General features: G+C 53.2%; 1 protein-coding gene across 1 annotated transcript in view; it reads left to right on the top strand.

Moving 5' to 3' along the window:
- Positions 1 to 17444, top strand: part of Ncs1 (neuronal calcium sensor 1) — a 52923-nt gene that overhangs the window by 15018 nt on the left and 20461 nt on the right. Inside the window, exon 2 of the mRNA XM_036184479.1 lies at positions 13371 to 13395. Coding sequence (XP_036040372.1) covers positions 13371 to 13395 — 25 coding nt within the window. The remainder of the gene's footprint in view (positions 1 to 13370; positions 13396 to 17444) is intronic.

Below are 17444 nucleotides of genomic sequence, written 5' to 3'. Positions count from 1 at the left end.
CCCACTACACACGGCCAGACAGGCACACAGGCCTGCTCGTTGCAGCTTGCAGGAATCTGGAAGGCTAGGACTGGACATTCAGCAGGGCAGAGCCGTTTCTCATGCTCCCTTCCCAAGACCATGCTCATTGGCATTTATGCCTGTCTTTTCTCATGTCTGCAACTGGGGTAGGTTTTAACTCCCTGTTTCTAGAAAGAAAAGCCAAGACTCGGAGAAGTTAGTTGGTGTGTCCGCTGTTACACCGTTGGACATGGTTAAGACTGGACCTGACTGTAAGTTAGTCAGTGCAGGCAGCTGCAGCAGCTGAGGGCCTGTGCTATCCAGGAGAGTCCGTCTGGGCCAGAGATTTGGTACCCTATCAGCTGGAGCAGGTTCTGCATTACTGTTCTGGAAGTTATCACCTTTGAACAGTGACAAGAGACGACAAAATTCCACACCTGACCTCACAGGACGGGCTGCAGCAAAAATTTGGTTGCCCTAAAAATCCCGTAACAGTCCAGGCTGTCATAGAACTCGATTTGTAGACCAGGCTGGCCTCGAACTCACAGAGATCTGCCTGCCTCTGCCTCCCGAGTGCTGGGATTAAAGGCGTGCGCCACCACCGCCCGGCAATATATATGGCACTTTTGATAAGGAATCCTAAACTTCCTGAGAGTTGGATCACATGTAAAGGCATCAGCTCCCAGCATGCACTTGGGGGACGTGTCAAACATCTTCTCCAGTATGTTCTGGGTTCCATAGACCCTGCTACTGGTTCCACCTCCACTGCAGATGAATTGGGGCAGGTAGCTTCACCTCTGGGTGAGAGCATCAAGCTCTTTGCCCGACAGCATGATTCTGGTGTATGCTAGCCTGGCATGCTGGGAGCTATTTCTTCCTTAGGCTACTGCTACAATCCACAAGGCAAAGTGTATCTTTCTGTAATTTGACTTCAGTTTGGGGGGAAAGTTTGTTTGGCTGACATAGGAATTAAAATCACTATGGTTTATGATCCTGTTTCTGGAGTAAAATAAAATCCACAACTGATAGGGCAGATGGTAACATTTATAGACATATTTGAGCCAGAATACAGACTTTGAATCAAAGCTTGCCTCGAGTGTGTGTGTGTGTGTGTATGTGTGTGCACACGCGCACACACGCGGGCGCGCGTACATACATATGTTGTGGTCAATAATCAGGTGCCTTTCTCAGCTCCTCTTCACTTTTTGAGACCAGGTCTCTCAATGAACCTGGAGTTAGTTCACTGATTGGCTAGAGTGGCTGGCCAATGAGCTTCAAGGATCCCCCCCCCCCCACTGGGATTTCATGCGCACTCTCTGTCACACCCAGTGACAGATCCTGGGGATTTGAACTCAGGAACTGTCTGAGCCATCTCTATTCCCTCAAACCTTGCTTTTGATGGCTGCTTGGAGTCTCTCAACTCCAGGGGTGCCCCCTCTCTCCTCAGGGAGTCTGTGGGGAGCAACTTGAGGGAACTCTTGGACCCTTCAGCAGTGGCCTTCCTCCAGGGGGAAGCACTCTCCTCCTGAATACTGCTACCCCTTCATTAGATGAGGGAACAGAGGCTCAGTGTGGGGGTTGAACCTGATGAATCTAAGGGCAGGAAGGATCCGAGTGCCCTGCCCAAGGCAAAGCCTGGCTCTTCCAAGAAGGGCTGCAGTGACAGCAAGCGCCCGTGTGCCCTGCTAGACAGTACCCCGAAGCCACACACACACACACACACACACACACACACACACACACACACACACACACACACATACACACACACACATACACACACATACACACACATACACACACATACACACATACACACACACATACACACACACACATACACACACACATACACACACATACACACACATACACACACATACACACACATATACACACACATACACACACACATACACACACATACACACACATACACACACACATACACACACATACACACACATACACACACATACACACACATACACACACATACACACACATACACACACACATACACACACATACACACACACATACACACACACATACACACACATACACACACATACACACACATATACACACACACATACACACACACACACACACACACACACACACACACACACCGCCATACAGCAGGTGTTCTCCCCAGCCTGGGGGCTCACCAAGCTCTCCTTGGGTGTGACCACCCCAGGCCGCGGCCTTTGAACCCCGGGCATAGGACACAGGTTGCTGGGCCTCTGATTGGCTATGCCACTGGTTGTATGGTTTTTGGAGGCATGCTGTTGCCTCTCTGGAGCCTCAGGCTTTCTTACTCACAGTGGACTGTCAGTGAGGTCTTTCAACTTGGGGGCGGGTGCAGCCCCTGAGCTCAGCCAATGGAAACAGCTGGGGCTCCAGGGATCTGAGGGACTGGGAGGGAAAGGGAATTGAACTTGAGATTTGAATGGCTCTGAGCAGTGTCCGATCTGTGCTCCCTCTAGGGCCTGGCTCCTCTCCTTGACAGCAGCCGGAAGCTGTCCGCTTTGGTGTGTGCTAACACCATGGCTTGGCTCTGCCAGCTGCATCTCCCACCTCCACCCAGAAGGCACTGAGAGTCTCACTGTTGTGTTCTGACACCACCACTTGTCACCAGAGTAATGACAGCAATGTCCCTGTGTCCAGGGCTGGGCTGTTTGCCACGTCTGTTTTCCTGTTGGCTCTGTCAGCAGCCTTATGCCAAGGGAAGCAAGGCTCAGAGTGGCATGCAGGTGTGTCGACTGGGGTCTTAGCATGACCAGGTAGCTGTGCCTCTGTCTGCACTAAGGCCGTTCGTGGGAGGGAGTGTGGAGTCCTGTGCTGTGGGCTGTGTGTGTGTGTGTGTGTGTGTGTGTGTGTGTGTGTGTGTGTGTCTTAGAAGTCAGGGAGCAAAGCTGGTCCATTCCAGCCTTAAGGTGCCTTACAGGCTGAGAGATCTTGTACTCAACATCGCTGAAACAAGGCTGTGTGTGTTGCCCTAGTCTCCACACACAGAAACCAGGCTGCAGGGGATGTGAGGGGAAGAGATGGGAGGCTGGGTGCCAGGGGGAGAAGCCAGGCCAGGAGTGTTTGAGTCTGATTAGCCTTGTGAGCTTAAACGTCTGGTGAGATTCTGCTTATGAGTGAGGTGGCTTCACCCGTCCATGTGGGGCTCAGATGCAGCCCGGGTGAAGGGCCTAGTGTGTGGCCACCCAAAGAGCAGTCTCTACCAGTTGCCAAAGCATCCCTGTGGGCAGAGCGGGGGAGGGTAAGAGCTGTTGCACAGAGGGTGGTGTGTGGGGGAGGCAGGCAGGGCCTGTATGTCTTTCCTGTTGATTTATGGTGTGCCCAGCCCTGAGCCGCCCAGCTGGGCTGGCACAGCCAACATGGGTAGAAATAGCGCCTGCCAGCTGGAGGCTGGGCTGTTACCATCCTGCTCCAGGAGGGGCCTGAAGAGAGCTGATCCAGGAGCTCTGCTCTCTGTGTCATGTTGAGGGACAGCCCAGGGCTTCTAGGCGGGGCCAGCATCTGTCTAGGCAGGGTCAGTCTCTGACCTCTTTTGGGGAAGAGCAACAGGCAAGGCAGGAGCTGTTTGTTTCTCCCTGGCAGAGGCGTGGGGTAATCACAGTAGCATTGCTGGCTTGGTGCCAGGCCCTCGGCAAGTGCTGTCATGTTATCTTTGTCTGCTTGGAGCCATGATTCCAAGTGCTGGAGCCAGGCAGGGTCCCCACACGCCAGAGTTAGGCCCACCTTCCGGTCCCCGTGCTGGCCCTCTGCTCTTCTCAGGACATGAAGCTGTTGACCTGTCTATTTTCCTTTGCTGGGAAATACTCTTACTGGACCCTGCTGACTTGCCTGGGTTGTTCATCTTGTGGCTGGGATCTGGGGACTCTGGAGCCTTTCCCGGGGATTGGGGGAAGCCCCAGGACTGTGCGTTGAGTTAGAAGCTTGGGTGGGTTGCCAGGACCTCCATTCCTGTCGCCCAGTGAAGCACAGGGAGCTGGAGAGCCAGGTGGTTGTTCACTGGGGAGGCACAGGGAGTTTAGCCCTCTCTCGTTGCCTCACTTTCATGGGTAAATGAGGCCCAGAGAGGATGGAGTGACTAGGTTCTGGGGGAATCACCTGGGACTCCTTGAGGGAATGGGGGTTCGGTGTGTAGTAGGGTGGAGGGGGTACAGACGTAGCTGAGTGTAGCAGAGTAGGTGAAGTGTGTTCCCTTTCTCTGAGGAAGTTGTCATTTCCACTAACACGGTTTGCTTTCTGCTGCTGTGATAGAAAGCAACCCGGAGAGGGGAGGGTGTATTGTACCTTACAGCTTACAGCCTGACAGGAACTCCAGGAAGGCAGGAACCCAGCGGCAGGAGCTGGTGCAGAGGCATGGAGGGGTGCTGCTTACTGGCTTGCTCGTCATGGCTTGCTCAGCCTGCTTTCTTATAGAACCCAGGACCACCTCCAGGGATGGCACCACCCACAGTGGGCTGGACCTTCCACCTCAATCATTGATCAAAAAAATGCCCCACAGACTTGCCTATGGCTCTGATGGTGGCATTTTCCCAACTGAGGTTCCTTCACAGATGACCCTAATTTATGTCAAGTTGACAAAAAACTAACCGGACTAGACACCCAGAGGACGAGGGTTGTAGGGAGACCTCCATGCTGAGCAGACAGCAGGGAAGGACTCCTGTGCTGTGTGGAACTGACTCACTCAGTAAGGGTAAGGGAGGGGTAGGCTATGGAGATCTTTGAGCTTTAGTCCTGGACCTGAGAGGCCCTGACGGCCATGACCATGGCAGGGGTGTTTACAGCCAGGGCAGTCAATAGGAGAGAGAGAGGGAGTGAGGGACTGAGCTGGATGGAGGAGGAGTGTAGGGCCCAGATTGACCCTTTAGAGCTTGTGAGGGTGTTTGGAAAGTGATCCAGTACTTGAGCACAGGAAGGTCCGCGGCCCTTCTGGAGGGAGACTATTTGCTGATCCAGGGCATCAGGATTGAAGGGACTGGGGTGGAGGGCCAGGCCCCAGACGGCCTGTTTTCTCTCTCTTGTGAGGGTCTCCCAAGCCCCCTTTGCTAATGCACTGGGCGGGGTGGGTGGCCCAGAGGGCAGTCCTTGTGTCTGGAGACTCAAGTGGGGTCTGGATCATACCGGAAGCCCGGCAGTCTGCCTTCCTTTCCTCCCGCTGTAGCAGGCACCTTCCCTCCGTGGGGGCCGCCAGCTCTGGCGTTCTGTTCCTACCGTGTTTGAGCTGAGCTTCAATCAGGAGAGAGGTATTTTGCTTTAGGGAAATGAAAATCAGACTCAACGTTTATCCTGGGCTCCTGGGACCGGCTCTTGTGTTCACTCTTGGCAGACTGCGTGGAGAGGAGGAGGAGCCTGAAAGAGCTTCAGTAGCTGCTGGGGGTGGGAGGAGATAGTGGGTACTCTGGGCTTCTCTACTTAGGCAGGAGCTTAGGAGGGTGTCAGCAGGCCTGAGGAGATAAAGGCTGGTGGAGGCAGAGTGCGTGTGTGTGTGTGTGTGTGTGTGTGTGTGTGTGTGTGTGTGTGTATTTCTCTCCCTCTCCAGTTCTGGTTCTCAGCAGGGCCAGTGGAAGGGGGGTGAGTGCCCAGCTCCATCCTTCCTCCTGGCTCTATGCTCCAGCTCCCCTGAACTGCAGGATTCTAAAGAAGCCTCCCTTCCCCAGAATCCTGCTGGGAGTTTATATGCTGTTTTAGAGATGAGGAATCTGAGGTTCAAAGAGGTTAAACCTCAGAAGTAACCCAGCCTACATGTGGCCCCAGAGGCTCTTGACCAAAAAGTGATGCACCCTTCAGGGTACCCTGCATCTGGTGTTCATCAAAAGCCTTGCCCTCAGTAGTGCTTACGGACCCGGCCACAGGACTGTACCAGGGAAAGAAAGTCAGTCCAAACCAGGTGCACTCATACAAGCCCCAGCCCATGACAGAGCCCCAGGGCTGTGTCCCGCTGGGAGCTGGGAAGAGAATGTCTTTCTGTTGGGTCCTTCGGATGCTAGGCACATATCCAGTTTGTTAAATTACTTTTGCCTGTAACTTAACTGTGAGATGGAGCTGCAGGTCCTGTTTGACAGATGGGTAGAGTGAGGCTCAGAGATGTAGGTGTTTTGTGTGACCTTAGCACTGAAAAGCTCAGGGAGCCTTAGCCTGACTGGCCCCAGGTTCTCCCCTCGTGGTCCCTTGTCCTCCCACCCTGTCCCTACATGGTCAGGGCCACTTTCTGGGGTGTTACTAGGGAGACAGAGTCCCTGGAGGGTTGTGGAAGGGTCAGGGACTTGCTGGAGAGGGTTTCTCAGCAGGACAGGTGTCTTAGTCAGTGAAGAGATACCATGACCACACAACTCTTTTTATTTTATTTTTTGACCACACAGCTCTTATAAAGGAAAGCATTTAATTGCGGCTGGCTTACAGTTCGGTGTTTAGTCCGTTACTGTCACGGTGAGAAACATGGTGACAGGCAGAGATAGTGCTGAAGAAGGAACCAAGAGGCTACCTCTGGATTGGCAAGCAGCAGGAAGCCCACCCCAGTGACACACTTCCTCCAAACAGGCCACACCTACCAACAGTGCCCTCCCTACGAGCCTGTGGCGGCCATTTCCATTCAAACCGCCACAGTCCGCTCCCTGTCCCTACAGACTGGTAGCCATATCATAATGCAAAGCTGCATTCAGTCCAACTTTGAAAGTCCCCTCCATAATCTATTACAGTCTCCAGGCTGTTAAAAAGTCCAGAGTTGGCCAGGCGGTGGTGGCACCTGCCTTTAATCCCAGCACTCGGGAGACAGAGGTAGGCAGATCTCTGCGAGTTCGAGGCCAGCCTGATCTACAGGGCTAATTCCAGGACAGTCAGGACTACACAAAGAGACCTTGTCTTGAGAAAACAAAACAAAAACAAAAACCAACCAAACAAACAAAAAGTCCAAAGTTCACAGTCTCTTCTGAGACCCATGGCAGTCGTGGCAACCTCTTAACTGTAACCCCCTGTGAAATCACAAAGAGCAGATCACATACTTCCAACATACAATGCCACAGAATATACATTACTGTTCCAAAATGGAGGAAAGGGAGCATCGTGAGGAAATACTGGACCAAATCAAGACTAAAAACCAGCTGGGCAAACTCCAAACTCTGCCTCTCCATGTCTGATGGCTCTTCAGAGCTCCAGCTCCTTCCAGCTTTGTTGACGTATGTAACACACTGCTCTCTCTTAGGCTGGCTCCACTCCCTGTTAGCAGCTTTTCTCCTCAGCAGGTACCCCATGGCTCTGGCATCTCTGACATCTTAGGGTCTCCACGGCAATCCAGGCTTCACCTTCACAGCTTCTCACAACGCCTTCTCTAGGCCTCCGTGCAGGGGCACCCTGACATACGCCAGGCCTCAGCAGCTCTCCTTAGCTGTGGAGGGAGATTCCATAGCCCTTTCTTCTATCCTTGACTCTAAAGCCAGAGCCAGGTGGATGAAGCTGCCAAGTGCTGCTGCTTGCCAGGGCTGAAACATGGTTCCCTTGTTCAATTACATCTTCACCAGCTTTCTGTTTTCGATGGTTTCTGTCACTGCCAAAGCTTGGCTGTCCTGAAACTCCCTCAGTAGTCCAGGCTGGCCTTGAACTTAGATTTCACAAGCCTGTGCCTTCTGAGTGCTAGGATTAAAGGCCTGGTCCTAAGCTCTTTTTTAATTCCTTTTCACAAGTGGGGACTTAGCTGGGTCCTGCTCTGAGGTCACCTCTCACTTTACAGCACTGCATCAGGCTTTTCTTTAATCTGTTTTCACTTCCTGGGGCCCCTTTTCTCCTCAAACTGTACATTTTATATTTTTCCTTGCTTATCTTGCTCCTTTTCATATAGGTCTGCATAAGACTGGCCATTAATAACCAAGCAACACAGTCAATACTATGCTGTCTGGAAATTTCCTCTGCCAAAGCTGTTAATCCATAACTCTTCAATTTAGCCTCAGGCAGATTTTTTGGAGAAGAGCAGAAAGCAGCCACATTCTTCACCGAAATATTACAAGAACAATCTCTCTAGGCCACATATTAATATTCTTTTCCTCTGAAACATCTTGAGCCAGCCCCCACAGTTCAACTCACCCTTAGCACCACTGTCTTCCATGTTCCTACTAATGGAGCCATTGAGTCCCGCTTAAAGCGTCCAGTCGCTTTTCTAGTTCAAAGTCCCAAAGTGTTCCATATTCCCTCAGGCAAAAACGTGGTCTGGCCTATCACAACAGTACCTTAGTCCCTGTACCAACTCTGTCTTAGTCAGTGTTCTATTGCTGTGCAGAGACACCAAGACCACAGCAACTCTTATCAAAGAAAGCATTTAAATGGGCCTTGCTTACAGTTGCAGAGATTTAGTCCATTTTCATCATGGCAGGAACGTGGCCGCACACAGCGGACAGGGTGCTGGAGAAGTAGCTTAGAATTCTACGTCCAGATCCTCAGGCAGCAGGAAGAGAGAATGACATGGGGCCTGGCTTGGGGACTTGAAACCTCAAAGTCCAACCCCAGTGACCACAACAGGCCACACCTGCTCCAACAAGGCCACTTCTTCTAATAATACCCTCCCTACAAACCTGTGGACATGGGTCATTTGGTGACCAAGGGAGAGAGAAAAGGACACTCAAGGAGCTTGAGTAGGTTCATTGATGGGGTGTTGGCTGGGGGTGTAAGGTCACTGGTACTCCTCAGCTTTGAGCCTGAATCTAGGATTCTGAGCCCTGAGCTTGAACTTTGAACTCTCAGCTCTGAATCCTGAACCCTGTGCCCTGACTGAGCCTTGAGCTTGAACCCTGAGCCTGAGTCCTGAGCCCTGAGCTTGAGCCTGAGGCCTGAGTCCTGAGCCTTGAGCCTGAGCCCTGAGCCTGAGTCCTGAGTCCTGAGCCCTGAGCCTGAGTCCTGAGCCCTGAGTCCTGAGCCCTGAGCCCTGAGCTTGAGCCTGAGGCCTGAGTCCTGAGCTTTGAGCCTGAGCCCTGAGCCTGAGTCCTGAGCCTTGAGCCTGAGCCCTGAGCCTGAGTCCTGAGCCCTGAGCCCTGAGCCTGAGTCCTGAGCCCTGAGTCCTGAGTCCTGAGCCCTGTGCCCTGAGCCATGAGCCTGAGTCCTGAGCCATGAGCTGTGAGCTCTGAGGCTGAGCTCTGAATACTGAGCCTCTGAACACTGAGTGCTAAGCCCTGAGCATGGATCCTTGGAGGGAAGCCAGAGGGGGAGGCCTGTTAATTTCACAGTTGGTTGGAGGCTTGGTGAGAAGGAGGGGTGAGAAGGGGGATGGGATGGAATTGGGAGCTGCTCCCTGGGAAGCTCCCCTTGTATCTGGTACCATGGCTGAGGCCGAGGGAAGCTGGACCCCCAAATTGCTCTTTCCAAGTGCCTGTGGTGATTTGATCCCAGGAGCATAGGACCCTGGGCTGCCTCCTGCCCCTCCATACATTGTGGGGGGCAAAGAATCATTCCTCTTCAGCCTTTTATTTTGAGGCTTGTGAATGTAGCAGTGCAGGGACAATTCAGATCCATCCCCCGGCCCCTGCCCCCACCCCAACCAGCTTGGGACCGTCAGGCCCTGCGGCATCTGTTCACAGTCCCCCCCCCTTCCCCAGTGTCTCACAGCCATTTCAACACTTTTCCCTCCCGACCCCACAACCTGACCCCAAGTCCAAAGTGGGCTGGGTGAGTTATGCTTGAGTGACTGTTCAGTCTCTTTCCCCAGAATCTTGCTCTGGCTTGTTTGGGCTTTCATGCTCTGTGCAGGACTGATGCTCTAGTATTATCCCACTTCCTGGATTGGTCCAATTATGGCTCCTTGATTAGACCCAGGGACATTTCTCAGGTGAGTGCCAGGGGTAACATGTTCTTAACTGCACTCAATCCAGGGTACGGAATGTCATCTTGAGAAAAATGTGTGTGTGTGTGTGTGTGTGTGTGTGTGTGTGTGTGTGTGTGTGTAGGGTTGTGCACCATGGTATGTAGGAGCTCACAGAAGTCTGAAAAGGGCATCAGATCCCAAGGAATGAGATGTAGGCAGTTGTGAGCCGCTGTGTGGGTGCTGGGAACCAAAGCTAGGTCCTTTGTAAGAGCAGTAATCGCTCTTAATGGTCTGTCTCTCAGCATCCAGCTCCTCACCCCTTGTCATCTGACTCCATGACCTGGAGAAAAGGTAATCACCTTTTGTTGTGCTTGGGGAACTAAGCCACTAGCACACAGCTTAGGGAGTTTTGTGGACAATATTGCTTAAAGTAGGGGGAGCTGGAGAAGTGAGCAGAAACAGAGCCGAGGAAACCGGAAGCCATGGGTCAGTGACTCCGCGGTTAAGAGCACTGGCTGCCCTTCCAGAGGTCCTGAGGTTCAGCACCCACACAGTGGCTCACCACCACCTGTAACTCGGTTTCAGAGGTCCCGACACCCTCTTCTGACCGCTCTCCCCCCACATACACATAAGGAAAAATAAATCTTGAAGAAGGAAGTCCGTGAATCTCGGGACAAGTGGCAGATCAGCTCTCAAAGCGGAGCATAGGAGCAACTGAGACCACAGGGAACCCTTTGCCCATGTCCAGGGTGTCTCCCTCTGTAGCTCAGCTTCCCCAGTGTAGGCTGTGCACACCTCCAGCTTGTGGTGGCATAGGCCTGCCTAGCCTGTGTCCAAGCAACCTAGTTGGCAGGATTGGGCTGGGTGGCCAGGCCCCGAGAGAGGTCCCCTAACCGCCACTCTCCAGGCTCCTCTGAGGCTCCAGGAAGTGAAGAGTTGGCATTTCTAGGAATCTCAGAGGCAGGGGACACTTGGAAGTCTCCAATGTCCCATTAAGCCAAAGTAGCTGCTTAAAACTAGGTAAGGCTTTTCTTCTCCAACCTCTTTTCACATCCCAGAGGCTTAGCTGCCTGCTGGTCACTCGGTGTCCTGTGTTAGGGACAATTCTGGGGAGAGAACAGTGGGCCATGCCCCACCAAACTGCCTGACGCTTCTGGGGCTGTGATGGGGTAAGGGTGGGCAGGCTTTGGAAGATTGTAGGTGGGAAGCTGAGACATCGGGGTCCCCAGGAGTGCTCCTCTGGTCTCATGAGACCTAGCTGGGGTCAACGGTGGGCCTGCCTTCAAGCCTTGCCACTACCTCCTACCGTGTATGGTCCATGATGCCAGTCCTTGCTAAGGTCACATGATGTCATACAGCTCCTTGGCTGCCTCAAGGTTGGAAGAAGCCTTCCATTCTGAGCCCTGGAGTCACCACCCAGTTTTTGGGACAGTTACTGCAAGTAATCTCTGTCCCATAAGTAGACCTAACTGAACCTTATTGGAGAGATGGGAGGGCTGCCCCATCCACCATGGGATTCTTGAGAAGGCAAAGGACAGCAGGCCTGTTTATAGATAAGGAACCTGGGCTCAGAGATGGGGAGCAGTCTTCTGAGGCACACCCAGCCCATAAGCCTTGTGGCTGGCCTGGAGCTCAGTGTTCAGACCCCCAGAGCCTGAGGTCTCTCCATCTGCATCAGCTACATCCGGAGATGGTGGAGGTGGCAGGGCAGCTCAGCACAGTCTAGCCTGGTGAGCTAGTGAGGGGTTTTGTTTGTTTGTTTGTTTGTTTGTTTTTGTCAACTTAACACAAGTCAGAGTCACCTCGGAAGAGGGACCCTCAACTGAGGAAATGCCTCCGTCAGGTTGGCCTCTGGGCAAGTCTTTGGGCATTTTCTTGGTTGGTAGCTGATGGGCTTTGGTAGCTGATGTGGCTCAGCCTGTGGTGGATAGCAGCGTTCCTGGGCAGAGGGTCCCAGATTGCTTTTGGTCAGTATTTTTTTTTTTGTTTGTTTGTTTTTTGTTTTTTAATCACAGCAACAGAAACTGAAGTTGAACAACATCTGGGTTATTCCTCAGTCTCTTCCCCTCTGCATTTCTATGCCTTACCTCCTACTTCATAACTTCTGCCAGAATCTGCTCTTGGAAATGTAGCCGCACTGTCTGTCTGTCTGTCCCCCGTCTCCCCCCACCCCAGCTTGCTGCCCTGGGTAAGTGGCTCCCAGGGTCCACACAGGAAGGGTACAGGTGAGGAGGCGTCATGGCTTCTGTCCCTGGGTCGCCAGCCAAGACCTCAGGTTTGAAGCCCTCTGCCTGTCCTTTCCCGACCTCTTGTGCCTCGCTGTGCCCACCGGGAACCAGGCCAAACACTGCTTTCTGGGGACCCCTGGGGCTTGTGGCTGAGTCACAGCACAGATGGCACCTGGGGGCCAGTAGAAGCTACGGTTGAGTTTGTTTGGGGCTCTTGTAGAGGATCTTTCTGGGTCTACCACCTTTCCTCCACCTTCCTGGGCAGACATCCCAGCTCCTTTGTCACCTGCTGCCTGACACGGACTTGTAGAGTGTCACTCACTCGGTCATTTATCACTGTGCTGAGCTCATCCAAGTGCTATGATGGGAGCCAGGGCTATCTGCATCTGTTGGAACAGAGTTCCCAGGCAGGCACTGTTTCTATACCTGCTTTACACGGGGAAACTGAGGCACAGGGAGCCCAGTGATCTCCCCTTTTGGTTACCCAGACAGGGAGCTTGTGGCCGTGAAGGGTTTTGTTTGTCTGAGATAGGGTCTCACTCTGTAGATCAGGCTGACCTCAAACTCACAGAGATCCACCTGCCTCTGCCTCCCAACTGCTGGGACTAAAAGTGTGCGCCACCATGCCTGGCTGTGAAGGTGGTTAGCTGTCCTCATTTGGTGCTGTGTTGGAAAGCTTGGTTTGGTTTCAGCTCATAGTGATTCAGTACTTCAGTAAAGAGTGGCCATCCGGGCCTGGCCTGAGCCCCGCCTTTATGCAGCTCCGTTCAGCTTCCATATCCAGTCGTCTCTGGAAGTGAGGACCTGGGCTTTCCACTGAGAGGGCTGCAGGGCAGTGAGGAGGTTGGGGTGCTGGGCTCTGGGAAGCTCCTTGCCCCTTCCCAGGCCTGGAAGCAGCAGGCACCCACTCTGACCCTCCTGTCCCAGGACTGAGAGCCGAGAAAGGGTGTGGCCCATCCTTTCTGGCTGGCTTTGGACTGTACCTTGAGTAGCCTTCCTGAGCAGGGAGGGAACCCAGCTGCCTGAGGTGTTTGGGAGGTGGTCTTCCTAGTGGCAGCAGTCAACACTGGGCGTATAGGAAGTGTGGGCACCGGAGGAAGGTAGGGCAAACCATCATCTCCTGGGCTGGTGAGCATCTGCCGAGATTGTTCACCCACCGTTCACTAGGGGTTTGCTCTCCTACTCAGAGAAGGCTGGCAGTCATGTGGGGCAGGCAGCCTGTGGGTAAGGAGATAGGAGAGAGCCCCACCCCACCCCTCCCACCCCACCCCACCCCCGCAAATGCTGGTGTCCTGGGACTCCCATCTGACCTTCGACCTTCTTTTCTCTTGCAGTCACCGAGAAGGAAGTGCAGCAGTGGTGAGTAGATGGAGTTCCTGTGTGGGGGTAGGGGTGGGGGTGGGGGGAGGGGGGCTCCTGATGGGGCCCAAAGCCCGTGGGACCGGGAAGGGTCCTGGAAGGTCTCCTGGCATCCGTCTCGGACATCCACCTCCAGTTCAACATCCCCCAGTGACGTGGGGCTGTGCAGTGTCCATTGACCAGGTCGGGAAGGGTAGTGACTCCTCCCTGGGCTTTTTGTTTGTTTGTTTTGTGGGTTCTTTTTGACCTTTACAAGGATCTCTTTGTTTTTGTTTTGAGTGTTTTCCCTGCATGTATGTGTATGCACCATGTGCATGCAGTGCCGGTGGAGGCCAGAATAAAGCATTGAATCTCCTTAACTGGAGTTAGGGGTATCCATGGGCTGCCTTGTGGGTGCTGGAAACCAAGTTGTGGTCCTCTGCAAGAGCAGTAAGTGCTCTTAACCACTGAGCTGGCTTTCCAGCCACCTCCCTGGTTGGTTTGTTTTAAGACAGGGCCTTACTATATAGATCAGCCTGGCATGGAACTCATAGAGATCCACCTGCCTCTACCTCCCGAGTGCTGGAATTAAAGACATATACCACCACCACCTGGCCAATTTGTTTTTTGAGACAAGGTTCCTCACTGCTACCTAGGGCTCTCCAGTTTGACTAGGCTGGCTGCCCAGATCACTCCAAAGAGGCCCTGTCTCTGCCTCCTCAATGCCCCCAGTACTGGGTTTCTAAGTGCTTGCTACCACATTGGGCTTTTCCCATGGGTGCTGGGGACCCAAACTCAGGTTCTCATGCCTGCCTGGCAGGTGCCTTGCTGACAGTGCCATCTCCCCAGCCCCATTTTGTAGTATCCATCAGTGTTTAAAGCATTGGCTGCTCCTCCAGGGAACCCGGGTCATATTCTCAGCACCCACATCTCCGCTCACAGTTGTCTGTAACTCCAGTTCCAACATCTCTTCTGGGCACTAGGCACACATGTGGTACACAGACATACAAGCTGGCAAGACAAAACACCTATCACATACAATCAAATTAAAATGACCTAGGCTGATGGAAGACCCTGCTCACCAAACAGGTGAGATACAAGTCAGGGGATTGAAATCCAGTTCTGACGTCTCACTAAATCACTCTGGGCCTTGAGAAGACTCTTCTCCCTCTGTGGAGCTCAGTTGCCTCTTTTAGAAAATACTAGATGAAATCAGGCTGTGGTGGCACACGCCTTTAATGCCAGCACTCAGGAGGCAAAGGCAGGTGGATCTCTGTGAGTTCAAGGCCAGCCTGGTCTAGTGAGTTCCAGGACATCCAGGATTACAAGAGAAACCCTGTCTCAAAAAAACAAAGAAGAGAGAGGGAGGGAGGGGAGGAGGGGAGAGAGAGAGAGAGAGAATATGAGATGAAGTGTGGCCGATAGATGTCTACCTGGAGGCCAGCTCCAGTCAATCTGTAGTGGCTCTCTGAAGCACTGTATTAGAAAACAGTTCTAGAGTAGCGTGTTCAGAGTGAGTAGAAAGTACAGCAGTGATGAATTAGTGAAATCTGCAGTGAGCTAGTGATGTCTGCTCTGGGCCTAGGCTTGATTCAGGCTTGTCCCTGCAGGAAGCACCCTACCGCCCGTGTAGACAGACATCAGTAATGGGTCACAGATAATGACATCTGATCAGTCTCTAGTATTGTGACTTACAGAATTGTTACCACACAGAATGAGCCCATTTGTTGTCTCTTGATGGCCAAAATCCTTTGTTTTTTAGCTTGGGACTTTGTCCACAAGCCTTCTGGGTTAGAGGTTAGATCAGGGACCTACAGTCCCCCTGTACCTGTGTCCCCAAAGTCCAGGCCCTTTTCACAGCTTTCCCTGTTCTGACCCAGAACTAGTCTACCCCCAGGGGATCTTTCCCTGTGGTCACTGTCCTCAGTGACTCTTATGCTTCCTGCCCCGTCCCTCAGCCAGTGCCAGAAGAGCTGGAGATGGAGCCAGACGGTCTGGTCTCTTGAAGCCCCTTTGGAGGACCCCCCACAGCTTGCCTAAGGCTCACTCCTTGCCCTGGCCCTTGAGGCTGCCTGGAGGTTCAGCCCCCGCCCCCAGCTCCTCAAGCACCTGCCCTCACCCAGGCCCGGCTCCTGCCCTTTGGAGCCTTCCTCTTTGTTGATATCTCTTCTAGTCCCTCAAGCCCACGTCTCAGCTCATCGGTCAGGTCTCAGAAAGAGGTTCCCATGCCTCCGTACAGAATCACCTTGTTTTGTACTGACTTCTGACAACTGCTGTTCAGGGGCCCTGGGTGATGCTGTCCCTGCCGTGCAGAGAGTACTAGAGGATCCAGAACCAGAGCTCAAGGCCTGGCTTGTGGTGGGTGGGGGTGGGAGGGTGCCTGGGCCAGCCAGTGGGGAACCCATCACCCAGCCCCCAGCCCCAGGTAACCCCTGACAGCGTCTGTTCTTTTGCAGAAGAAAGAGGCCCAAGGCTCTAGGGGGTGGGACCACCTTCAGTCTGTAGCCTTCCTGTGTCCTAGGCTCTCCATCTTAGGTACCACTGTCCACAGAGCTGGGTTCAGCCTGGTGGGAGGCCAGAGGCACAGGAGAGGCTGGCTGAGGAATACCATGGGTACCAAAAAAGCTTGCAGTGTTCTGGAAGGTGACCAGGACACCTTGCTGAGTGGAAGCACCCAAGTTTCCCAGATGCTCAGATCCAGGTGACAGAGCACACAGAGAAGGGAGCTGAGTGGGGTGGTAGGTGGCAGGGTGGCAGGCCGCGGGTTGTGGGTACTCTTGTCCAAAGTCTCTTGTTTGGTTGCTTACAACAACGATGTAGTGAGTGGGAACAGGAAGGTATCTGCGAGCGCCTCGGCAGAGCCAGCTGGACCATCCCACATGGCTGTGGTGAGGAGCTGGGTCCCCTCTTGTCCTCAGGTCTTCTGTGGGCAGATGCTGTGCCAACCCTTAGCAGAGAGCCCTGAGTCCTAGGAGTAGCCTTACATATGAAGAAATAAGCTCAGAGAGGTGGAGACACTTGCCTGGGTCCCACAGCTTTGTGAGTGTGTGTTTGTATGTGATGGAGAAGGTAGTTTGGGTCTAGCTTCTTTCTCCTTCACGCTCCAGCATTTAGTGGCTCTTATATACTGTTTTTTTTTTCCCCCTGTGAGGGACCCAGGAAACTGCAAGCCCTGAGGGAAGGAAAGGGGGGATCCTCCTCCTTCAGGGAGCTATGGGGAGGTGGGGGGACCAAGCAGAGGGGCCTTTGAAGAAATGACAAGAAGGAGCACTTTCCTAGGGAGCCTCCCTGTACTGCTCCCACCTGTGGCGGCTGAGCGCAGCCTCCTTCCACTCTGCTATTCATCCATTTTACTACGTATATCTCTTCCATTCTGCTCCCGGGGAAGCAGATGTTGCCTTAATTATGGAGGCATGGAGGGGACAGGCACAGTTTCCCTGCAAGGTCCCAAGGACAAGTTTCTCCAGATATCCTAGCTGGCTAGGTTATGTGGGAGATGGGAGACAAGCCCCGTGTGGTATGGGGCCTTGCCCCCGATCCTGAGAGGCCATGCTGGACTCCTGAGAGGCCATGCTGGACTCCGTGTGTCACGGCAAACATCTTTCACTCCCTCTCTGTGAACACACACCCCACTGGGAGTTATTCACAAGTAGCAGTCACAGCCCTAGGATTTTTGTAAGGTGATAGATTCCCTACCTCCCGACTTAAGAATGCATTTATCACCTCTGGGAGCATCTTTTCATATCCTCACCCCCATCACAAAGAGCTGGTCCCCCAACAGTTTGGCCACATCCTAAGCACAGTGTCACATGGTTGGAACCCTCCTGCCCTGCATCTTGTGGACTAGGCTTGGGTAGAAGGTGGCTCTGTACCTGGCCTCTCCACCGTGTGTGTGTGTGTGTGTGTGTGTGTGTGTGTGTGTGTGTGTGTGTGTAGTCCTGCCAGCCTGCTGAGTGTCCCTTAGCTCCAGTGTTGTGTGTGTGTGTGTGTGTGTGTGTAGTCCTGCCAGCCTGCTGAGTGTCCCTCAGCTCCAGTGGTGTGTGTGTGTGTGTGTGTGTGTGTGTGTGTGT

This window comes from Onychomys torridus, chromosome 4, assembly GCF_903995425.1.
Source record: "Onychomys torridus chromosome 4, mOncTor1.1, whole genome shotgun sequence".
Taxonomy (NCBI): Eukaryota; Metazoa; Chordata; class Mammalia; order Rodentia; family Cricetidae; genus Onychomys; species Onychomys torridus.
This window is presented reverse-complemented; position numbering and strand designations above follow the sequence as displayed.